This window comes from Chiloscyllium plagiosum, chromosome 27 (assembly GCF_004010195.1).
Source record: "Chiloscyllium plagiosum isolate BGI_BamShark_2017 chromosome 27, ASM401019v2, whole genome shotgun sequence".
NCBI classification, from domain to species: domain Eukaryota; kingdom Metazoa; phylum Chordata; class Chondrichthyes; order Orectolobiformes; family Hemiscylliidae; genus Chiloscyllium; species Chiloscyllium plagiosum.
This window is the reverse complement of record NC_057736.1, coordinates 5,356,284-5,382,273: the sequence shown is the minus strand read 5'-3', so window position 1 is coordinate 5,382,273 and position 25,990 is coordinate 5,356,284. Positions and strand designations below refer to the sequence as shown.

Here is a 25,990-nt window from a genome sequence, read left to right as displayed (position 1 = left end):
TGCACGTTCATTGTATGACAGGGGGTCAGCAAGTTAAAAGGAATTCCCCTATCTGTTTCCAGGCAACAGTAACCTGATACAGCAGAATGGAATCAGTCACTAAAATCAGTCTTGCCTTTCATCAGGGACTAGTGAATTCTTTTAACTTTCAAAATGAAGGGTGATTTATTAGAATTTAAGACTGACAGTATTGCGAAAACAATTTGAATTCAATTTTAAGTTAAGGTATCCAACTCTTATCTTTACAATAAGTGCTAGAAGGAATGGTTGCAGTGTTAGCATTACTGCTCCTATATCATAAACTCGAGGTTCAAGTTCACTAGAATCTGTTGGTTACAGAGGAAGGGTTTGTAACAGTGCCTGTCGAGTTAACTGTCTGACGTAAATCCTTCCAATACACCTTCAGAACAGCAGGAAATGTCCTTAAGTCGGCTATCCTGCACAATGCAATGGCAAACCCTTACTGTAACTTGCCCATAATAATAGGCTGATCTAATGGAAGCTCATGGACTGACCCTCAGGAAAATAAAAGGACAACAGAAAAGAGACTCTGATGTAATATTGACATACAACACAATTGCCCAACAGCAATGCCAAGACTAACAAAGGATTATATTAATTACACATCTCTTAAATAAAAGTCACTCCCTTAAATGTATGTTTTTAGTTTTAAATTCTGGACTTTCCAAATGAAGTTCAATTCTTTACAGTCAGCTCCAGGGAGTGGCTGTATTGTTAAAACAAGAAATGAGCAATAATGCAAAAGTGCTATGGCAAGATGTAACTTTGTGTTTTGATTTAAGGAATACCTTTGAAAAATGCCTTTTTTAAAAATCCATCTTTTCAATGTGGGAGCAAAATTATACTTGATTGAAAATAAACCATTGTTGGTTTTTTGCCGATTTGCTCCCCTCTGCTGATGGGTATGGTAAGTGTACTGTACCCTCCCCCAGTAACTTGCAGGGCTTATAAAGGAGCAGGTAGGAGAGGGGGCTGAATTTTATCACTCCACAAAAAGCCTGTACACACTCAGTAAGCTAAATGGGCTCTTTCTGTGCCACAAATAGTTCTGTCTCCATGGGCAATTTATAGAGTTAGTCTTCCAATTCTTCATTAGGGTGGCACTATGGTTCAGTGTTAGCACTGCTGCCTCACAGTGCCAGGGACCCCAGGTTCGATTCCAGCCTCAGGCAACAGTGTGTGGCATTTGCATGTTTTCCCAGCGACTGCATGGCTTTACTCCGGGTGCTCCGGTTTCCTCCCACAGTCCAAAGGCGGCCATGCTAAATTACCCATAGTGTCCATGGATGTGTAGGTTAGGTACATTAGTCAGAGGAAGTATGAAGTAATAGGGAATGGGTCTGGGTGGGATACACGTCCGAGGATTGGTGTGGACTTGTTGGGTTAAATGGCCCGTTTCCACACTGTAGGGATTCTAGGATTCATTCTGGGTTGTTTGACAATGGAGGGAAGTGCATTGAAACTGCATCTCTCTAGTCACCCAATGGCCACCCAGAGAAGCAATTCAACCAAACAGCAAAACCTAATCTTAATCCTTCCCTTAAACAGAAACACGATTTGGAGAGAGATTGTGGTATCTCTTTAATATGATTGAATATAATGGGTTTTATGTTTTTTAATAATGAATCAAGTGGACAGGTTACACAGATTGAATCAATTATTGCATTATTGTCCCTTCCATGGGCTAAAGTGGAACACTTACAATTACAAAAGCACAGATTAAAGGCTGTGCAAAACTCTTACCTCTTCACACCTGTACAACATACCAACGTGGAAATATATCAACATTAGGCCACATGCAAAGAGAGCAGATATCCTAAAAATTCAATGTTGAGCTTCCTGGGTATATCAGAGTAGAAAACCAAGCTGCTATCGTTAAAACCTGAAACAAGCAAGCCTACGACCACCAAAACCAGGTTTGCAGCTTCTTTCAAAACACTGTTGGATATCAAAAGGATGCACCAGCAAACTCCCTTCTCTACAGAATGATTCCTGCTTCTGGAATTTGCACCTCCACTCCACCCACCCTTTATTAACAAGTTGGTGATTAATGATTGCTGGCTTTCTAAAACTGCTTGCTCGGTTAATCCCACATCTTATAACTGGGTGGGGGAATTAATAAGTTGCAATTGCATCTTTTAACATAGTGACTCATTAATTACACCCAAAAGCCAAGTTAGCAATTACAATCACTCTGCTTCTCCTCTTTTGGTGACTCTAACATCCGTGGATTAAATCCTCGTTTAACTCCATCCCAACCATCCTCCAGTGCAATCTCCCCTACTTTCATTGAATCGTAAATACATTCTGTCAATTTTACAAAGGCTTGGTCAACGTTGGTGTTATTTTTGGCTGAAGTCTCAATGTAATTCAGATCCAGTGCCTCTGCCAGCTTCTCAGCCTCTTCACGGGAAACCTTACGGTCATCCGTTAAGTCACTTTTGTGCCCGACCAGAACGAAAACGGTCTTGTTGGGATACACGTGATTGTTGACCTCCCTCAGCCATTCCTGGATGCTCTCGAATGACTTCCGATTGGTCACGTCAAACATCAGCAGGCCCCCAACAGAATTCCTATAGTAGGAACGGGTAATGGATCTGAAACACAACAACACGGTTTTAAAAGTGTAACAGTTCAGAAACAAATGGCCGATTCATAACATAGTAAGCTAGACACTTTCACAATGTTCAGGGACAACCGAGGGCAGCTTTGATTGTTCCTCGCTATCGAGATCTCAAAAGCTCAAATTGGCCAATTCCAGTCTCAGTGGCGTGAATATTCTGTTCCTCTTTTGGTTCCCCTCATCTTCTCTGGTTGAGCAAAAAAAAGAGGTTGGAGCGAGTGTGATTGAAAAATGCACAAACACATCAGGCAACATCTATGGTGGGAAGCAGAGTAAATATTTCAGGTAGACCTGGCCTTTAGCAACATAACATCTGATATTTCTTCTCATTATCACTCAGTGAATTCCTAGAAAGTTTATTTCAGATCAATAAACAAGTGCTCAGCCAAACACTTGCGTCACTTACTAAATTTACCCAGGGCCCACAACTAGACATACATAAACAAGATTAACCCATTCTCCACTGCAGTACTGAGGGTGTGAACAAAACATTTTCCTAACCCCTGCTAGCCCCCTCAGGCAGATGAGAGGATCCCATGGTATTATTTTGAAGAGCAGGCAAGTTACCCCCAGGATTTCAGACATATTTGCCCCTCTATAAACATCATAGACAATGATCTGTTTACTGTCACATCACTGTTTGCAGGAGCTTGCTGTGTACAAATTGGCGGCCACATTTTCTACACTACAACAGCAACTACACTTTTAAAGAAAATGCATCATTGGTTGCAAAACTGAGACGTCCACTGATTATCGCACTATTTAACTCAATTGATCGGACAGTCAATGCAGTGTTTTGCCAACAGCGTGGATTCAACGGCACCAGTGAGCACCTTCTCTAGTTCACCCCTTACCAGAGATGCGATGACCCTCAGGTTGAACTTACACCAGTTGTCACTCTGCAGTGAGAGAGCATCCCATCATGACTTTTATTATTTCACTATACAAGCTCAAGCTCTTTTATTGAATATTAGATTGAATATTTCATTAGGTAGTAGCATGGTGGTAATGTCACTGGACTGGTGACCCAGGACACTAGGCCAATGTTCCGAGGACATAGATTTGAATCCCACCATGGCTGGTGGTGGAATGTGCATTCATTAAAACAAACTGGAAGATGGAGCCGGTATAATGGTGACCATGCATTCATAAGCAATTGTCAGATCTAGTTCACTAATGTTCTTCACAGAAGGAAATCTGCATTCCTTACTTGGTCTGGCCTATATGTGACTCTAGATCAACAGCAAAGTAGCTGATTCTTAAACTGCCCTCTGGCCAATCAATGCTGGTTTAGAAAACGAAGCTCACATCGGATGAATGAAAAAAGGATGATGTTGATTGGCTGCCAACTTGAAAGTTGGATCAGTCTTCTTGCCAGTGGCATTAAGAAGCACATTATCAAACTTGGCCTTTGTTGAAGTCACTTCTTTATTAGTAAGAATTAGCCCAGTGCCAACTGGATTTCAGATATTTTCAGTCAGCCCCAATCAGTGACCAAGAACAATACCAAAATTTAATTTTGTTTCTCTCCTCTTCTCTTGGAAGATGCCAACTACTTGTCAACTATAATGCAATTAGCTCCTGCTATCACAGTCACACAGCAGCTTCATCTATAATCTCTAACATGGTAGGAGCTCACCAGAATGTCACCAACAGGCCTGATCCAGTCTTTGCCCACTGTTCACATTTGGATTTATAACAATGAAGACAGGCAGCCCCCACAACACCCGTCTCCTCACCCTCCGGGATCCTGCAAACCATCACTTGCTTCCCGAAGGGGCATCAATTTAAAGTTCATACCAAACTCAAAACATTTGAGCATGGAGTCTAGTAGAATACAGAAATACAGGCTACTAGATGAGATGGGATTGAGGTTCACAAAGACGAGGTGTTAGCAATTCTGGAAAGTGTGAAAATAGATAAGTCCCCTGAGCTGGATGGGATTTTGGGATTTTCCTAGGATTCACTGGGAAGCCAGGGAGGAGATTGCAGAGCCTTCGGCTTTGATCTTTAGGTCATCATTGTTTACAGGAATAGTGCCAGAAGACTGGAGGATAGCAAATGTTGTTCCATTGTTTAAGAAGGGGAGTCGGGGACAACCCTGGTAATTATAGACCAGTGAGCCTTACTTCGGTTGTGGGTAAAGTGTTGGAAAAGTTTCTAAGAGATAGGATTTATAATCATCTAGAAAGGAATAAGTTGATTAGGGACAGTCAACACAGTTTTGTAAAGGGTAGGTTGAGCTTCACAAAGCTTAGAGCTCTTTAAGAAAGTGACCAAACAGGTGAATGAGGGTAAAGCAGTTGATGTGGTGTACAGAGGAATCTCGATTATCCGAATATCAATTATCCAAAGGGGATCTCAAGGTCCCAACAGAAACATTATGTTAAAGAGCTGTTTCAACCCTGATTGCATCTTTTGTTTACAGGTACAATGATTAAAAACGAATACGGCTCACTGAAATGCTGCCAAGAACAGTAATGGACATTCCAGGCAGAGTCTCTAAATGACTGACCTCCCGCCCTCTACACCCACACTTTCCTTGGGGGGGGGGGGGGGGGGAGGGGGCACAGTAGTCAGACGGTGGGTGGGAGTGGACTAGAGTGCGGGATTGGGGGCTCACATGCAGTGTGCTCCTGCCTAGTCTCCTGAATGAGGAGCATACTTACCAGAAAACTCCAAGCCCCACAGGAAATCAATTAACTGAATAATCAATTATCTGAACGAAAGAGTGCCCACCCACCTCATTCAGATAATTGAGGTTCCTTTGTACATGGATTTCAACAAGGTATTTGCTAAGGTTCCCCGTGGTAGGCTATTGTACAAAATACAGAGGCAAGGAATTGAGGTTGTTTTAGCAGTTTGGATCAAAACTTGGCTAGCTGAAAGACGACAGGAGGTGGTGGTTGATGAGAAATATTCATCCTGGAGTTCAGTTACTAAGGGTGTACCAAGTAGATCTGTTTTGGGGCCACTGCTGTTTGTCATTTTTATAAATGACCTAATTGAGGGTGTAGAAGGATGGGTTAGTAAATTTGCAGATGATACTAAGGTTGGTGAAGTTGTGGAACATGCTGAAGGATGTTGAAGGTTACAGAGAGACAGATGAGCTGCAGAGCTGAGCTGAAAGGTGCAAATGGAGTTGAATGTGGAGAAGTGTGAGGTGATTCACTTTGGAAGGAGTAACAGGAATAAAGAATACAAGGCTAATGGTAAGATTCTTGGCAGTGTAGATGAGCAGAGAGATTTGTATCCATGTACATGCATGGGTTTAATGGCCAATCTGTGTGGAATTCAGCTGATATTTTGCCTGGGACACGGATGTCAGTACTCACTGGCTTCCCTGATGAGAGAAATGTGTTTGGAACAGGATTACGCTATTGGCTATTTGACACTTCAATATCTTTTACATATCCCATCCACATAACCCTGCACAGCATTGGTAATCAGAAATCTATCAATTTCCAACCCAAACAATGTTAAAGATTGAGCTTCTGCAGCCCTCAGTGGTCAATCCCAAAGGTTCGCAAACTTCTAAATGGGGAAACACACACGTGACATCACTTTTTTAAAAAATAAATGGTGCCCCTAACTCGGCAGTGACCTTTGGGACGGCACGGTGGCTCAGTGGTTAGCACTGCTGCCTCGGGACCCGGGTTCGATTCCAGTCTCAGGCGACTGTCTGTGCGGAGTTTGCACATTCTCCCAGTGTCTGCATGGATTTCCTCCGGGTGCTCCGGTTTCCTCCCACAATCCAAAGATGTGCAGGTTAGATAAATTGGCTGTGCTAAATTGCCCATTGTGTTCAGAGATTCATAGGTTACGTGCATTAGTCTGGGGTAAATGTACAGCAATAGGGTAGGGGTGGGTTACTCTTCAGAGGGTCGGTGTGGACTTGTTGGGCTGAAGGGCCTGTTTCCACACTGTAGGGATTCTATGAGTTCCCAAGCAGAAGAAAGGTCTTACCTGCAGCTACAGTGTCTCTCCCTTTAAGCATTTTGTAAGTTTCAATGAGAGCACCTCATTCTTTGAAACTTGATAATACAGAGCCCACTTTGTCCAATCTCTCTCTATAGGACTGGCGCATCACTCAGAATGAACTGCATGGAGTTAGATGTGAACTCTGAACGCACACTCAGGAACAAGTTCTGAAATCTATATTGTACTTTGTCTATGGCAATAATATCCATCCTGAGAAGAGGAGGAGTAGATCAATACTGCACACAATACTCTAACCAAGCTCCTATGTAACTGATGCAAGACTTCACTAATCCTGTACTCTCACTCTCTTGCAATAAAAAGGTTGCTGCAGCTGCATATTAGTCTTCAGGGACATCTCGATCCCTTTGGTGTGAAATTTCACAGAATTACTATGATAATGTTTCTCAACTGGGAAACTGACTGGATTTAGTTGTAATGCCTCAGGTAGTTCAATACTTTGTTGATCTGGACTTGAAAGATTATTAGCCAGGCAATGAGATAATTTCTCTTCCCCCCTTGCCTTCATGGGAGTTTTTTTCACCATAGCATGCATGCGATATTCATGACTCAGCACTCACGCTGGCGACTACCCTGTGTTTTTGCCTCATTGTGGTTGCTATCATCTTTTCACCAACTTCCCTAATGATCTACGCACCAATAGCAACAGACCAGTTCCATACAACACAAAATGCAATGAAAACAACGTTAGGCGTGCACCATACATCCAAACTTTCACAACAAAATCGCTTCCAACAGGGCTTTGCTAGCACTCATCTTTCATAAACAAATATCTCCAACAGCTCCCTGTGAATACACGCATGCCAATTGCAAAACCCTGTACTCTGTCCTAAAAGTAGAACCTGCAGTTTATAACTCATCCAAACAAGTCTGCACATAGCTGGGGCCAAAATGCTCTTACTATATTTAAAGCTGCACTGACATTGGGTTTCAAAGTTTAAGAACAACAACTGCCTCCTTTTAAAATCTTTATGGATCAAGTTTCACCAGAAGCTTCTTATTTGGATCTTCGTCAAAAAGGTGTGCTCCATGTGGAATTTTATAGACATTACTCATCCTCCAATATCCTTCCAAAATACACGCGTCTACACAGCAGTGTGGGAAAAGGGTTCCAATAACAGCTGGTATGTCTCAAGCTCAGCCTTGCCCTTTGTCAGTGTTTATAGCTGTACGCCATACACACAGTCAATTCAGCTTCTTATTTATCATCTCCAGCCGCCTACATGTCAACCCTGTGGTTTGATGAATGAATTTGATGCTTTAAAGTTGAAGTCAGGGTCTGGTAAAGTAAAAGGGTCACAGTAACTGCTAAGTTTTCTTGGAGGTTGAAGATTTTTGGGACAGGTACTTGTGCGAACTGAAACAGGTTAAGGAGTTCGGCAGCTTAATGACTAGCTTCAAAGGTTGGGTCGCCACCAACTGTCTCCACCAAAGCAAGGACATTAACCTGCTGAAACTTGTCAGAAACAGTTTTGCTATTTTAGCAAAGGAGACAATACAATCCCCTTTTGGGGCACAATCCAACATCAAACCATCTGTAACGGACACCTGATCAAATACAAGGAGTACATTTGCAAGTGAGAGCAAAGGATAAAACATACTTCACTTGGAGCTGGGGGAGCAGCTTTGGAAAAACCTCCTATCCCAAATTCTGACCACCAGACCCCCCCCCTACAAACCACATTCCCCACCCCCACTACAGAGTCTTCTTCTATAGAACACAAGGATCTGTGCCTGATGCAGTTCAATAATCCCAATTCCCAAGGCACTAGCATCCTGATCCAGGAGGGCTTGCCCCAAGTACCTCTACTTAGAGATTGTTATTCAGCTCCATGCACTGACTGACTGCCTCTGCCTGTAACAGTTACTAAACGCAGTAATAGAAGATCTGTGTTACAAGGACAGCAGACAGAAGTCTGTATGCGAGAGGGAGAGTGTATTTGTGTGGATAAACTGTGTGCAAGAGTGTATGTGCGCACATTTTTCGGTGGGTGGGGGGGGGGGGGGGGGGGGGGGGGGAAGAGAGAAGAGAAAGAGAGAGAATGGGGACAGGGGATTTTAATTGTGTACAAGTGGATGAGTGTTGAATGAGTCAAAATTTGGCCCATTATGTCACCCTTTAAATATAAGTGATCATTCATTTAGGACAGAGAGGAAGATGGAATTTATTTCCTCTCAGAGGGTCAGGAGCCGTTGGAACTTTTGCTAATAAGATGACACAAGCAGAATCTTTGATCAACAGGTCTTGATTAGTAAGGTTGAGAGAGTTAATCTGTGGAATATGGGAACGTGGCATAATCTGATCAACCGTGACCTTATTGAACAGCAGAGCAGGTACAAGGGGCTGAGCGGCCTACTACTAATCCGAATTCAAATATCGGAGTGTTACAAGTATATTCAAAATTCCAAAAAAAAATTAGAGATACTTACTAGACAAACTCCCCAGTCTGTACTGTTCAAAGCTATTATCAGGGGCACACAATGGTGTGAGTTTTGTTTCAAATCACTGCATTTTACAGAATGTCCATTCACTCCATACCACCAGAAGTGCACTACTCCTGACACTAGTCCCACTTTCCCTCACAAAGCCAATAGCCTTGAATGTTATGACACTTCAAGCGCTCATCTAAGTAATTTTTAAAGGCTTGGAGATCTTCCACCTCAACTATCCGTGCCCTCTCTACCTCATCCCCCAGTGCATTCCAGACTCCCCACTCAACCCTCTGGGAGAATACATTTTTCCTGAAATCCTCTCTGAACCTCCTTCCTTTGACATTAAAATTATGTTCCCTTGTTACTGACCCTTCAACTCAGGGCAATAGCCGCTTTCTAATCACACTGTTGTGGTGCAGAGGTTGCATCACTACCCCGGACCGGGAGGCCCAAGTTTAAGACCCACCTGCTCCAGAGGTGTGCAAGAACATCTCTGAACATGTCAATTAGAAAAATAGATTAAATGATATTTTTCCTCTCCCTCCCACCCCACACACACTCACCATGCTCATCAATCTTATACACCTCAATAAGGAACACTCCCTCCCAAAAAAAATTCAACCTGAGCTTATCCAGCCTCTCTATTGCTAAATGCTCCATCCCAGGCAGCACCCTGATGAGTCTCATTCACACACCGTCTAATGTAATCGCATGCCCCATACAAACTACTAAAAAAACGACAAAAATAACGCACTCAGATTTGTCTGTCAGTCAATCCTGTGGCAATTTTCCTAAAACTGAGAGGAAATACAAATTGCCCTCAGATTTCAGAACAGAGTGAACCCATTTAACATGAACACAATCGAAAATGCAGCCTTCACCCCTCTCGATCAATCTCAGATCAGGGTAGTGAAGCCAATTCTTCTTTACAGAAACCCATTACATTGAAGATGCTCTACAAATGTAATGAGACAGCTCAAGGTTTCATAGGATAATTTTCAAACAAAATTTGACTGATCCATAGAAGCTGATCTTAGAACAGACAATCAAAACACAGAAACATAGGAGACAGGAGGTGGTCATTCAGCCCCTCGAACCTATGCCACCTTTCAATATGATCATGACTCATCATCTTGCTCAATCCTCTATAAAAACAAAGGTTTGAGGAAGGATCACCAGACCAAAAATGTTAACTTTGATTTTTCTTCACAGATGCTCCCAGACATACTGAACTTTTCCAGCAACTTCTGCTTTTGTGAGCTCAATACCCTAATTCATCCATATCCCTTAATCCCTTTAGCCAAAGGACATTTTATCAGCCTCCATTTTAGAAACATGTTATATTTTGGCCTCAATCACTTTGTGTTAGTAAATTCCACATGCTCATCTCACCCTGTGGATGAAGAAATTTTCCTCATTTCAGTACCAAAAGGTTTACCTCTTATCCTTAAGCATTGACGCCTGGTTCTGAACTCCCCCACCAATCTCGTTCTGTTAGAATTTGGGAGGTTTTTATGAGATTCCATCCACGTCATTCATCTAAGCTCCAGTAAACATGATCCTAACCGTAGAATCATACAGATGTAGAGCACGAAAGCAGACCCTTCGGTCCAACTCACCCATGCCATCCAGATATTCTAAATCCATCCAGACGCAGAGAGACGCAGAGGTGTAGCCCTCTCTCTGTAGGAGATTACCACTCCAATACGTTGCACTCTTCCAGTAGTACACTGTGTGCAGTTTTGATAGTTGGGTTTGAAATTTTACGCGATGTTGATAAAAAATGTATTCAAATCATTGTCTACTATCTTTCTACAAAATAGGTGGCAAAAGAATTGCATTCAAAAGCACTATGGTATAAGTTAAGTTCCAATCTCTCAATAGTTTCTTTTTAAAATCCAGTCTCAAATAGAGACACTCCCTCACCACCCAACACCTGGAGGAAGAAAACCTCATCTTCCACCTCAGGACCCTTCAACGTCATGGCATCAATGTGGACTTCACCAGCTTCCTTATTTCACCTCCCCCCCACCTTATCCCTCTTCCTCGTGACCTGGCCCACCTGTCAATCTTCCTTCCCACCTATCTGCTTCACCCTCTTCTCTGACCTATCACCATTACCCCCACCTCTATCCACCTATTGCACTCAGTTATCATCTCCTCAGCCCCACACCCTCCAATTTATCTCTCTACCCCGGAGGCTCCCAGCCTTATTCCCGATGAAGGGCTTTTGCCCAAAATGTCGATTTCCCTGCTCCTCGGATGCTGCCTGACCTGCTGTGCTTTGCCGGCATCACTCTACTCTTAACTCAAATAGAGACAAGTCTAGTCTTTTAATAGTAAAAGCCATTTTCCCTCCAAAACAAAATAAAACATTAATAATTTTGAGCAAAATAGAGATATCAGGCCCAGAGAAAATACAGAAACTGACTTTTGAATTTGCTATTTATGGAGGGATCAATCAACAAGAGTAAACCAGAAAGAACATATTAAAGTCAGACAGACAGACTGCATTTAATTACTTGGTGCAATGATTAATTCAAGGATCAAATATTCCTGAATGGTGGCCTGGTTTTGAAGAAATAGGAAGATTTCAAAATATAAAATTTAAACATAAAAGTACGAAGGTAACGATGTTGCCATCAGTTACAGTTCGAGCACAATGGAATCAGTGTAATGTGTTCAGTCAATTAGTACATACTCTGAACAGTAACATCAGTAAACACACAGACCTAGACTCTGTACACGTCTGAGATATTATACCATGAAAACATTCAGTGGTGTGAATAAATTTCAAGGTTGCCAGAACCAGCAGGACGTCAGAGGAAGTAGTAGTGGTAAAACAACCAGGAAAAAAAAACCCGACTGTTTAGCAGAATAAGGCAACTTCATAACTTGCATTATGCTACAGTTGTCATGTGGAACATGCTGTGAAGAGACAAGTTGCTGTGGCCACACACCTTGTGATCTGGAGCTATGGATAGTGATGGCAGAGGGTCTATCATCCTTTTTATCACTCAGCTGACCAGGAATCTCTCCTACTCTGACTGTCTGCCACTGGTGTGTGTTGGAAGGATTTGCAGAGTGATTCTCAACCTACTTGGTCACTTAATGAGTGCACCTTCCATGACCGCCAAATCCTGAGGTGAGACTTCAACCCAAAGCAGAGGCAGAACAGCATAAAGAAGCATACCACTTAGCGAAAGTAGGTGTTTACAAAACTAAATGTATTTGCTCCATTCATCGCTCATCTTAACCATGCAGAGCTGTGAATTATGGAGATCATGAATAGTTCTGATTCATCTTGCATCTCCGGTCACGTTCCTAACCTCAGTTTGCTCCTTTATAATCAAAGCAGCGTTGGGCATCATTGTAGGTGACAACCCTATAGTTTCTACCCTCAACCAATCAGCTTGAACATAATTGCATCCAGATGATTGGTGGCTTTGTTCTTGTTCAGGTGAAAATGGAAAAGCAAACAGGATTATCTGTATTTCCTTTTTTCATTTTCAATAAACCTAGTTTGTCTAGAACCCATGCAGTTTCTTAAACTGTAAGACCATTGCAATTTGCCCACGTGCACCAATAGAAACAACCAATTGTCGAATGGGGATTGAAAAACACCTTCCGATGAGTTCATTGGCTACAGAGTTGTGCTGGTCCCATGAAATGTTTTCACACTGATTGAACCTTCCATTATAAATATTCTAGATGAGAAGACAATTGCCTTAGTTAGTAATGCAATCCTAGCTTGCAAAGGGGAATGAAAGTGACCAATTAAGCTCTCCACGTGCATCAGGAAATGAAATGAAATATTTGATGGAATATGTAACTTCCTGCTGCACACAATGACAGTATACTCAAGTTTTAACTCTGAATCATTATACAAAATAACAATGGCAATCGTGCCCCATATCCAGATTGGAGGGTGGAGGATTCAAATCCTTCTCTAGAGACCAGAGTACAGAGTCTGGGCTGCCACCTCCTTGCAGTACCAAAGGAGCAGTGCAATTGTGGATGCGTCATTTTTCAGAAACGTTGTCAATCCAAAGCCCCGTTTGTGGGCTTAAAATATCCTACTGGAAGAAGTACAAGGAAGTTTTCTGATGCCATTACCAATCTTTATCCCTCAACAAAAATTACAAATAGAAAGAAAAACAAATTAGTTTATATGGCCATTTTCACTTTTCAGTGGCACCTCACCGTGTGCAGCCAGACTTCACACATTCCTTAACAAGGGTCAATAGAAAATATCAGAGGAGGTTCATTTTTTGTTTCTATCTAGCTCACCATAGCAACTGTGCTCGGCTCACCGTGACGGATTCCACATGGTCCAGCTTTATCTTTTGATCCCTTCCAAGCAAATGAGACAGCTTTACAATAAAATACACTGAACCTGGAAAACCAGCTCTCCACTGGTTTGATTACATAAAGTTGAAACATGAGCAACACCAATCAACAAATTATTTTATGAAAAAGCATGTGTCATATTCCCATCCTACCAACCTCTGGGCAAAGGCACCATTTCAGCAACTGATCAGAGAGGTTCCAATTTAAATTTGATCTGTGCTAAGTTAACAGAACTCACCAGGGCATTGCTGGCATCCTGACAATTAGTTCAATGCTAAATCATACAGACCAGGGATTAATGAGTCTTGCCAACATGACAGACCACTATCATTCCTCCCTCCTGACTCTAAATCTCCTTAAAAACTGCAGTGGGACAGTTCTGGGAAACTTTGGTCAGTAGTTCTTCCCTCAGTCATGTTACAATCAGTGTTCTCACCATGAACATTTCGGCACAGGATGAATAAAAAAGTAATCAGGTTTGGCAATCTCTCTGGACGGTGTCACACAGAAAGACAAGGGAGAGTCAGAGTGAACAAAAGCAGAAATTGCTGGATAAGCCTAGCAGATCCTGCAGCATCTGTGGAAGAAATCAGGGTTAACGTTTCAGGTCTTTAGTTCTGAGGAAGGGTCACTTGATGCTGCCAGATCTGCTCGGCCTTTCTAGCTATTTGTGTTTTTGATTCTGATTTACATCATCCGTGGGATTTTTTTTGGTTTTCTTTAGAGGCAAAGAGAACTTCCTTCACAATACACCCCACAGTGAACCAATATCTTCAGAAAGAGAGGGACAAGAACTGAGGAGAATAAAAAACATGAAGGACAGGCCATAAGGCAATTTTGATTGATTTATGCACAAAAGTGATTTATTGACAGAGAATAAAATGTGCACATTTACTGCTCAATCCAAATTACTTGAAGGTGGGGCTCACGTCTGGTAGCTCACAGTTAGTCTGAACAGTTTGATTAAAGCTGTGGTCTCTCTACAAATGAGCTGGACTCAATCTCAGAGGTTGAATTCCCACTCAGGTCTCAGGAGGGCCTCAGGCGGCACAGCTGTTAAGATCAGAAGGTTTGTGGACAAAAAGAGGTCAACTCTTCATTGCAGTACTGAGAGACAGAGTGTTGAAGCTGCCAAGCTTTGGGTGAGCCATTGAAAACCATCTGGCTCTTCAGATGGATGTAAACGATCCCGTGGCATTATTTTGAAGGAGAGGAGACAAACATTGCTTGGCATAGAGGCCAATATTTAACCCTTAAACTGAGATCACCACAACAATGATCTTGCCATCATCTTCCAATGACCATAATTCTGTTTGTGGAAGCTTGCTGTGGGTAAATTAGTTGTCCATGGTTCTTTACACCAATTCAGGAGGATGCTCATGCTTGTAAAGTGCATTGTGATGCCCTGTGGTTATGAAAGGTATAGCCTTTTTATCTTTCACCTCAGTATGAGTGAACCTCCAACCAGGATTCACATTCATCGAGTGACTTTAATGTGACAAAATAAAATCATGATCAAGATTGGGTCATCATTATTTTTGTTCCCTCTCAGCACCATATGCTAGAAACCAGCTCTGATGAGATCAGCAGGATGGTATGACTCAGTGTCATGTTACACGAAGTGTTTACTCTGCTCCTGCCAGACTCCTCCACTGACCTAAGTGTTCATTTTATCTCTGAACATTCAATAATTGAAATGTGGATACAAGGTCAAGGTCTGCCAAAAATAAAAAAGGAACAATACAAATCCTGCAACTGTTTGAATAGTACTATCTCCAGGTGGCAGCATATTGTTTGGAGCGAGGAAACATTCTCCTCCCTTTCTCAGACTGTTGCAAAATTACCACTTGTCAAAGTTTAAGTTTCTGCAGAGAGTTTTAAAACAGTTCAATCATTCAAGCAGTGAGCTTTAGATGATGTGGAACTTAAAGATCCTAGAATCTTAATGTGGCTGACTCTTAACTGCTCTCTGGGCAATTAGGGATGGGCAATAAATACCAACCTGGCCAGAGATTTCTACATCCTTTAAGTGACAAGAAAAAAAAACAGTCCCTGATCTGTCCCAAAGTGAACTAATCACAGCCAAGATAGCATTAAAGTCAGAGACATACAGCATGGAAACAGACCCTTTAGGTCCAACTCAACCCATGCTGACCAGATATCCTAAATTATCCCATATCCTCTAAACGCTTCCCATTCATGTACCCATCCAGATGCTTTTTAAATGTTGTAATTGTACCAGGCTCCTCCACTTCCTCTGGCAGCTCATTCCATACACGCACCACCCTCTATGTCTAAACATTGCCCCTGAGGTCCCTTTTATACCTTTCTCCTCTCATCTTAAACCTATGCCCTCTATTTCTAGACTCCTCCACATGAATTCTACAATTTGCCTAATCTCTACTTTAGGCTGAAATACTCCAGCATCCATGTTTCCAATAAATGTCCTTCATCCCTTCATGAGTGCACATCATATGGCACTGGCTGCATTGAAATAGGTCTTGCAATTGAACTACTACCTATATTCACTTGCAACGTCATCACAGAGTGATAGGCATTTGACTGAGGAATCAGAGGATACGCAAGATAACAGGAAAGGATCAATAGCTTCAGGGAAGACCAAATGTAATATATGAAAGAAAAATAAATATAACAGCAAGTCCCCACATCACAGCCGAAGTGCATAGAGAGCAGAATTACACGGATCCAGATGTATCTCGAGTTAATCTTACAAAGCTGCAAATACCTACCTGGAACAAACATTGAGACATGGATTGCTACCAACCTGTCCTCTGTACCTCTCCCCTTCATGTTCCTCATCTTCTGGAAGAGCTGCCTGATCCCATTTCCCTAGGTACCACACTCTCAGGACCCCGCTCCCTTGACCCTTGCATTTCTCCAACCACCCTCTCTCTGTTGAAACCTATGCCGATCATTTATCCCTTCTCCTCACTTCCCATCACCCAATATTTACTTTTTTTGCTCAATGCCATTTTGTGCCTTCCTGTAAACCACTATGATTTTTTCTATGCTGAAGATATTACATTCATATACTGTTGGTGCTCCAGTATGTTTGAATTGGACACAGACCTCATTTGACTATCCCCAACTGATAGAGACAGTCACAGAATGCACTGTTACCCAAAAACCCCAGACTTGACCTGGAGGTCTGGTGGACGATCAGAAAATTGAAAACCTGGTCATTTTTGTTGGTATTGACTTGTCTGTGAATCGGAGGCCAGTTGTACCAAACTTCATAGAATTATCATGGTCGACAGTACAGAGAAAGGCCCTTTGACCGGTGTGGCCACAATGGGTCAAAAAAAAAAAAACCTTACTATTCCATTGCAGTGTAAACCTTGGCATTGCAAATGTACATCTAAATATTTCTTAAATGTTTTGAGGGTTTCTGACTCTACTACCCTTACAGGCAGTGAGTCCCTCTGGGTGAAAAGGTTTTTCTTCACACTCGCCCTCTAAGCCTCTTGCCCCTTATCTTCAATCTAGGCCCCTGGGTCAATGACCCCTCCAACAGGGGTAAAGTTCTGCCTATCTTATTCAATGCCCCTCAATTTCATACATCTTAATCACGTACCCTCTCAATGTCCTCTACTCCTCTTCTCTCTTCATGCAAACTCGCTATTCACAAATAAATCCGTAAGTCTGACAAACCTCCCATAACACACATGCCACCAATAGCAGAACTTGTTCAGAAGCTGACAAGTTTGCACATAGCTGGCATCCCCTCATAAAAAGACTGCCATTCTCGAAATAACAATCAGAGACTGTAAACTTTATTCAACCCCATTATTTGTATTCTAGGCGGCTAAGATTATATTGTTGATAACCAGTAAAAAGCTTTTAGTTAATCCACGTATAATTGGAGATTTCGCGTCTGCAAGCTTCCGTTAATAGACGTCCTGACTAAAGGCATTTTTGTTTCACAATATTTGGAAAGGTGCAGAGATTTACTACAAAATAAGACTTGCTAAAATAGTTTAACATCCTCCTTAGTAGAAGTAGGAAACACTTGGTAGTTACGTGGCACGCACATTGTTTTGTGCTTCAGAAGTGTTGAAGACATTCAAAACTCTACTGTCTGGGTCCTCATCAAGCAATGTATGGTTTAAAGACTGTCACTCTTGCTTTCAAATCATTAGAGCATAAGAACTAGGAGCAGGAGTAGACCATTCAGCCCCTCAAGCCTGCTCCACCAATCAGTACTATCATGGTTGATCTCATCTCTGCCTCAAATCCACTTTCCTGCCCACTCTCCATAAGCCTTTCAATCTGCCTCAGACTATTTGAGTTGTGAATGGGTTCTGTTTCATTCACAAATCAGTTGGTACATTACAACAATATAAAGTAGCCGTCTATAATGTTCATACATCAGATCTTTAAAATTACAAATGTGATCCCATTCAAGGTGTAAGTATGAGCATTTGTAAGACGCTCAAATTGGAGACCACCTGTACTAATTATAAACCTGTCTATCTCCACGTTAAATTTACTCAATGGGGTTGGGAATTACACAGAAAATGGCAGAATACTCAACAGCATCAACATAGAGAGGGATCTAGGTATAGAGTTCCATACCTCTCTGGAAGTGGCAATACAAAAAAACAAAGTTAACATTTCAACACCATAAGGGTCATAGGACTTGAAATGGTAACTGTGTTTCTCTCTCCACAGATGCTGCCAGCCTTGCTGAGTTTCTCCACCAATTTGTCTGTGTTTGCTTCAAGCCCTGGCTGTGGAATGCTTTGGGATGGTCAGAGATTGCAAACGGTGCTTTTAAGTTAAATTGCTTGTTGACATCCAAATTTTTACAGGCTTCAGAAATTTCAGAAAACCTTCAGCACCTTCTCATTCCAGTGTTTTTGTTCTGGACTGTGATATAATTAAAATCAGTTATTATTTAGTTTGCAACTTATGTTGAACTGACGGGTGACTTTAGACATTTGTAAAATCATAAGGGGCATAGGTTTAAGGTGAGAGGGGAAATATATTAAAGGGACCTAAGGGGCACATTCTCCACACAGAGGATGGTGCGTGTATGGAATTAGCTTCCAGAGGAAGTGGAGGAGGCTGGTACAATTACAACATACCCATCCAGGTGCATTTTAAATAAGAATAGGAAGGGTTTAGTGGGATATGGGCCAGGTGCTGGTAAATGGAACTAGATTAGGTTAGGATATCTGGTTGGCATGGACGAGTTGGACTGAAGGGTCTGTTTCCGTGCTATACATTTCTGTGACTCTAAGTGGACAGCAAACAGACCAATTTGACCATCCCCTATGTTAGTATTTGGCTCATGTCCCTTTAAACCCTTTCTATTTATAGATCCCATCCAGATGCCTTTTAAATGCTGTAATTGTACCAGCCTCTACCACTTCCTCTGGTAGCTCATTCCAAACAGCCACCATTGTGAAAATAATTGCCCCTTACGTCTATTAAATCCCTCTCACCTTAAACCTATACCCTCTCGTCTTGGATTCCATCCCCACCCAGGGAAAAATCGTCTATTCACCCTATACATGCTCATGATTTTATAAACTTCTATCAGGTCACCCCTCAGCCTCCAATGCTCCAGGGAAAATAGCCCCAGCCTATTCAGCCTCTCCCTATAGCTCAAACCCTCCAACATCCTAATGAATCCTTTCAAGTTTCATAACATCCTTGCTATAGGAGGGAGACCAGAATTGCAAGCAATATTCCATTACTGGCCAAACCAATGTCCCGTACAACCGCAACATGACCTCCCAACTCCTGTATTCAACACACTGACCAATAAAGGCAAACATACCTTAAGATGATATTTTACCTCCATGAATCAACAGTTTGACAAGTGCATATCCTTTAGCATTGAAAATTGTTACAACCAAGACACAGGAAATGGAGATTGGAACAGTTCATGAAGACAGAATGAACAAAATAGTCATGATCAAAACAGACATAGCATCGTTACTTATAAAGAGAATTCATTAGTAAATTAACTCTCAATTCATATTGTCTGGCCCTGATATTCAAATAAGTATAAACCACACTAGTTTGAATTTCCAGTCTGAACCTGCACCTAGTGGGTGGCACGGTGGCACAGTGGTTAGCACTGCTGCCTCACAGCGCCTGAGTCCCGGGTTCAATTCCCGCCTCAGGCGACTGACTGTGTGGAGTTTGCACGTTCTCCCCATGTCTGCGTGGGTTTCCTCCGGGTACTCCGGTTTCCTCCCACAGTCCAAAGATGTGCAGGTCAGGTGAATTGGCCATGCTAAAATTGCCCATAGTGTTAGGTAAGGGGTAAGTGTAGGGGTATGGGTGGGTTGCGCTTCGGCGGGTCGGTGTGGACTTGTTGGGCCGAAGGGCCTGTTTCTACACTGTAATGTAATCTAAAGAACAAAGAACAATACAGAGCTGAAAAACGTGTTGCTAGAGAAGCGCAGGTCAGGCAGCATCCAAGGAGCAAGAGAATCAACGTTTCGGGCATAAGCCCTTCTTCAGGAATGAGGAAGGTGTGCCAAGCGGGCTAAGATAAAAGATAGGGAGGAGGGACTTGGGGGAGGGGCGCTGGAAATGCGATAGGTGGAAGGAGGTTAAGATGAGGGTGATAGGCCGGAGAAGGGGTGGGGGCGGAGAGGTGATAGGCCTCCTTCCACCTATCGGATTCCCAACACCCCTCCCCCAAGTCCCTCCTCCCTACCTTTTATCTCAGCCCGCTTGGCACACCTTCCTCATTCCTGAAGAAGGGCTTATGCCCGAAGCGTCGATTCTCCTGCTCCTTGGATGCTGCCTGACCTGCTGCGCTTCTCCAGCAACATCTTTCAGCTCTGATCTCCAGCATCTACAGTCCTCACTTTCTCCTAAAGAACAATACAGTACAGGGACAAACCCTTTGACCCATCAAGACTGTGCTGACACAAGATGCCTTTCTCAACCGAAAACCTTCTACTTCTGTATGGCTCTACTCCTGCCTATTCATGTATCTGTCAAAGTGCCTCTTGAATGTTGCTACTGCATCTGCGGCCACCACCTCCTCTGGCAGTACATTCCAGGCACTTACCACCCTCTGTATCGCCCCTCGTGTCTCCTTCAAACTTACTAGAGGATGCAGGTTTAGGGTAAGTGATATTTCTACCACTGGAAAACAGACGGACTATCCATGCCTATCATAATTTTATCAATTTCTATCAGGTCAGCCCTCATCCTTTGACATTCAAATGAAAACAAACCAGTTTATTAAATCTCTCCTCATCGCTGAAGCCCTCCAAACCAGGCAACATTTGGGGCGGGACACACAGACACACTCTGTACCTTATTCAAAGCCACCACATTCAGCCAGTTGTATGGCAACCAGAACTCTACATAATATGCTGAAAATGTGTTGCTGGAAAAGCGCAGCAGGTCAGGCAGCATCCAGGGAACAGGAGAATCGACGTTTCGGGCATAAGCCCTTCTTCAGATTCCTGAAGAAGGGCTTATGCCCGAAACGTCGATTCTCCTGTTCCCTGGATGCTGCCTGACCTGTTGTGCTTTTCCAGCAACACATTTTCAGCTCTGATCTCCAGCATCTGCAGACCTCACTTTCTCCTATACATAAAATGCCAAATATGGCCTAAAGTTCCATACAGCTGCAACATGACTTACCAATTTCTGTACTCCATGACCTGACCGAGTAAGGCCAGCATGCCATATGCCTTCTTGACCACCATATCCACTTTTATTGCCTCTTTCAGGAACTGTGGCACTGTACACCCAGATCCCTCTGTATGATGCTGCTGTTAAGGGCTCTGTGATTTGCATCAGATCTCCCAAAATGCATCACCTTGTAATTATCGATATAAACTTCATTTGCCATTTCTCTGCCCAAGCCTCCAGCCTCTCTCTATCCTGCTGTATCCTCCAGCAAACCACACCACTATCCACAGCTCCCCCAATCTTTGGGTCATCTGCAAACTTACTGATCAAGTCACCTGCATTCTCCTCCAAATTATTTACATATTTTACAAAACAATAGGGGCCCCAGCACTGAACGCCTCAGAACACCACTGGTTACAGACCTCCAGTTTGAAAAACACCTTGCTACCATTACCCTGCCTTCTATGATTAAGCCAGTTCTGCATCCATCTTACTGGCTCACTGAGGACCCCATCTTGACTTCACCCTCTGTACCAGCCTGTCACAAGGGACCTTATCAAAGGCCTTGCTAAAGTCTATGTACAATATCCATGCCCTACTCTCATCTTTGTCACTTAGAGTCACAAATGTACAGCACAGACACAGACCCTTCAGACCAACTCGCCCATGCCAACGAGATATCCTAACCTAATCTAGTCCCATTTACCAGCACTTGACCCATATCCCTCTAAACACTTCCTATTCATGTACCCATCCAGATGCATTTTAAAATGTTGTAACCAGCCTCCACTACTTCCTCTGGCAGCTCATTCTATACATGCACCACCTTTTGCATGAAAATGTTGCCCCTTATGTCCCTTTTAAATCATAAGAGTTGGAAGGTCATGTTGCAGCTGTTAGGCCACGTTTGGAATATTGTTGCAAATCTAGTCTCCCCGCTGTAAGAAGGATGTCGTGAAACTTGGAAGGATTCAGAAAAGATTTACAAGGATGTTGCCAGGGTTGGAGGGCTTGCCAGGCTGGGGCTGTTTTCTTTGGAGTGTCAGAGGCTGAGGGGTGACCTTCTAGGGGTTTATAGTATCATGAGGGGCATGGGTAGGATAAATAGGCAAGGTTTTCCCCCTGGGGTGGGGGAGTCCACAACTAGAGGGCATAGGTTTAGGGTCTCAGAAAACACAACCAAGTTTGAGAGACATGACCATCCCCCAACAAAGCCATGTTGCCTATAGCTAGTAAGCCTATATTTATCCAAATTCTATGCCTAAGAATCTTCTCCAATATATTCACTACTATTACTAATGCAAGTTTCACCAGTTTGTAAATTGCTGGATTATTCTTGTTGCCTTTAAACTAAGGAACAACGTTGGCTATTCTCCAATCCTCTCGTCACTAAGGAAAATACAAGGATTTTAGTGCAAGGCCCCAGCTATTTCCTCACCTGCCTTCCTCAGCATTCTGGGATAAACTGCATCTACATTAACATGCCCTAGAATATCATAATACCCCTCTCAAGACACACTATCCACTGTCTTTCTCCTTTGTGCAAATTATTCACCAAAAACCTCACCCACTTTCTCCAGTTTCACAGATAAACTGCTTTGTCCTTGAGTGGACCACCCCCCCCCCCTTGCTCCTTATATGTATAAAGCAGATTGGGATTTTCCTTAATTGTTTGTCAGAGATTTCGTGGCCTCTTTTAGCCCTCCCAATCCTTGTTTGAGTTTTTCTTGTGATCTTTGTATTCTTTGAGTGCTCGGTCTGTCTTCAGTTTCCTAAACCTATACTTTAATGTATGCCTTCTTTCCTTTATGTCTACACTATTTCTCATCATCAAGGAGATTCCCACATGCCAGATGTGAATTTACTGTCAATCAGCCATCCCCAATATACATTCCCCATTCCTGCCTCCAATCTAATATGTTCACCCGAGAACTACTCTTGTCCTTACCCATAAGTAAATTAAAACTTCCAGAATTATGGTCACTTTATTAAGCAGTAAACATTCCCATTCAGGAAAGTTTGAAACACAAGGGTACAGATCTAAAGTATTCAATAAAGGCAGCAAAAGGATGATCGGGGGAAATAGAATCTGAATGGCATCAATGCTGAACTTTTTCCTCATTTTTCTACTTTGTACCTAGGTACCCAAGATGGCACCAAGAAAGGTGACTGTATACACTTTTCACTGTACTCCTGTATCCCTGTGCTTAAGTACACATGACAATAAGATCTCATTCTAATTCAATTATACAGAGTCTTACAACACAAAAACAGACCGTTTGTTTCAACCAGCCCACACTACCACGTTGAGAAAGTGAGGACTGCAGATGCTGGAGATCAGTGCTGATAATGCGTTGCTGGAAAAGCGCAGCAGGTCAGGCAGCATTCAAGGAGCAGGAGATTCGACGTTTCGGGCATAAGCCCTTCTTCAGGATTCAGCATTATCAGCACACTACCACATTCCCAAACTGAACTAGTCCCACTTGCCTGCATTTGGCTCATATCCATCAAAACTTTTTCAAAAGTTCATGAATAAGAAATGTCTTTTAAACATTATAACCAGACCTACGTTTACCACTTTCTCTGGTAGTTCATTCCACGCACATGAACCACTAAAAATATTGCCCCTCAAGTCCTTCTTAAATCATTCTTCTCTGATCTCAAAAAAAAAAAGCCTGCCCCTTGGTTTTAAACTCCCCACCCTAGGGAAATGACCCTTACGATTCACCTAACTATGCCCCTCATGATTTTATAAACCTCTATAAGGTCACCCCCAACCTCCTACACTCCACTAGGATAATGCCCCAGCTTATCATTATAGCTTAAACCTTTCATTCCTGGCAACATCCTGATAAATACTTTTCAGTTTAATAACATCCTTCCTATAGCACGGAGAGAAGAACTGCACACAATATTCTAGAGGAGGGGCTTCGCCAACTCTTGTACTCGAAAGGTGTGGACAATGAAGGCAAGTGTGCTAAACACCTTCCAAACCACCCTGCCTCCCTGTGGCACAAGTGTCAAAGGACTATGTATCTGAACCCCTAGGTTTCTCTGTTTCCACCCACAGTCCAAAGATGTGCAGGTCAGGTGAATTGGCCATGCTACATTGCCCATAGTGCTCGGTGCATTAGTCAGAGGGAAATGGGTCTGGGTGGGTTACTCTTCAGAGTTAGGTATGAACTTGTTGGGCCGAAGGGCCTGTTTCCACACACTAGGGGAATCTAATCAAAACTATCCAGGGCTGCATCATTAATTGTACAAGTCCCGTCCTTGTTTGGTTCTACCAAATACCAATTAAACTCCACCTACCCCTCCTCAGCACATTAGTCTCTAACAACTACCTTCTGCTAAAATGGCCCACCTTGTATAAACTGAAAATGTGTTGCTGGAAAAGCGCAGCAGGTCAGGCAGCATCCAAGGAGCAGGAGAATCGTCATTTCGGGCGTATGAAGAAGGGCTTATGCCCGAAACGTCGATTCTCCTGTTCCCTGGATGCTGCCTGACCTGCTGCGCTTTTCCAGCAACACATTTTTAGGTCTGATCTCCAGCATCTGCAGACCTCACTTTCACCTTGTATGAATCAAAAGGGTTCTACAATATCCCGAGGTAGAGACTGCGTGCACCATAAACATTGCACGAACACCCAGCCTGCTCACATTGTTACTTTGAAGATATTTTCGTAATCCCTGAATGAAAACAAAAGCACTAATGGTATATGTATTCAATGCTGAAGAGGGATGAAAGTTTAAAAACGTAAAAGTTTTCGTTGAATGCACTTTTCAGAAATATTTCAGGGAAGACGTGTGTGTGTGCTAGAGGTTTACGAAACAGCACGGACAGGTCTATCGAATAATGTCTGTCTGCAAACTTGTCCTTCCCATTCCCAGTTTAAACTCACTACCCACTTCTTGCAGGCAGACAATGTCTGATACCTCTCCACTCAGCCTCTCCCTGTAGTGTCGAGCCCCATATTCCCACCACTCTCTGTGGAAAGAGAATTTGTCCACCGCCCCAAAACCAAACTCCTTCTTGAGATTACTCCGCTACAGGCTGCAACATGCCCGGAGTGTGGTCACTCTCAGCCCCCGGGGGTGGGGTGGGGTGGGGTGGGGGGACAGTGCTGAGACTGACCTGAAGCGTTCCTGGCCGGCGGTGTCCCACAGCTGCAGTTTGATCCTACAACCCGGCTCTACCTCCAAAACCCGGGCGTAAAAGTCCACCCCCACCGTGGGGTCCTGCAGCTCACTGAAAGTGCCGTCAGTGAAACGCTTGAGAAGGGAGGATTTGCCCACAGTGGAATCTCCCAGCAAGATAATCCGAAACTGGTACTGCCAGATTGTATCCATAGCATTGTCCAGCTGAGACTCCTCCAAACTGCACCCACTCAGATCCTCTCCCCGTGCCTGAGAAATGACTATCCTCTCCCCTGGCGGAAGTGGCTATCCTTATGCTAGCTCTCGTATTGGTTCAAAAAGTTTTCCTGTTGTCATGTGATAGCTCCCAGCGACACGAATTGGGCAGGTTCAATCTTTATTCTTTACTCAATTAATTACTACTCATGAAGGTTGTTTTAAAACTATTTTGTTTCTGTATTGAGCGATTTATATTCAAGTTGGAACTGTTTGCATGGAAAGTTAAACTAACTTTCAAAGTTAAAAATCACACGACACCAGGTTATAGTCCAACAGGTTTATTTGGAAGCACTAGCTTTCGGAGCGTCGCTCCTTCATCAGGTGGTTGTGAAGCAGGAACACAAGACACAATTCTTTTGCTGTAAATTCTGCGTCTTATAATCTTGTAACCCTGGGCAGCCATTGCTCCCCAAACCTTGAATTCCTCACCAGCAAATGTCGCCCTTTCTATCTACCATGGGAATTTCCCGCTGCTATGCTAACTGCTGTGTACATCCCGCCCCAAGCAAAGGTTGAG

The 25,990-nt window shown here is 43.0% G+C and overlaps 1 protein-coding gene across 1 annotated transcript; it reads right to left on the bottom strand.

Moving 5' to 3' along the window:
- Window positions 1-544: 544 nt before the first annotated feature.
- Window positions 545-25,502, bottom strand: LOC122563490 (ras-related protein Rab-39B-like). The gene is made up of 2 exons (XM_043717276.1): window positions 25,193-25,502; window positions 545-2,618 (listed from the first exon to the last, which is right to left on the bottom strand). Exons 1-2 carry the CDS (start codon window positions 25,405-25,407, stop codon window positions 2,198-2,200), a joined length of 636 nt encoding a protein of 211 aa, XP_043573211.1. The 5' UTR covers window positions 25,408-25,502; the 3' UTR covers window positions 545-2,197.
- Window positions 25,503-25,990: the final 488 nt, after the last annotated feature.

Bases quoted from the DNA above. Each gene is read 5' to 3' on its own strand.
- LOC122563490 (XM_043717276.1), bottom strand. From the start codon at position 25,407: ATGGATACAATCTGGCAGTACCAGTTTCGGATTATCTTGCTGGGAGAT. The intron at 2,619-25,192 runs GTCAGTCTCAGC...GTTGTGTTTCAG, and splicing joins GCCGGCCAGGAACGCTTCAG to ATCCATTACCCGTTCCTACT.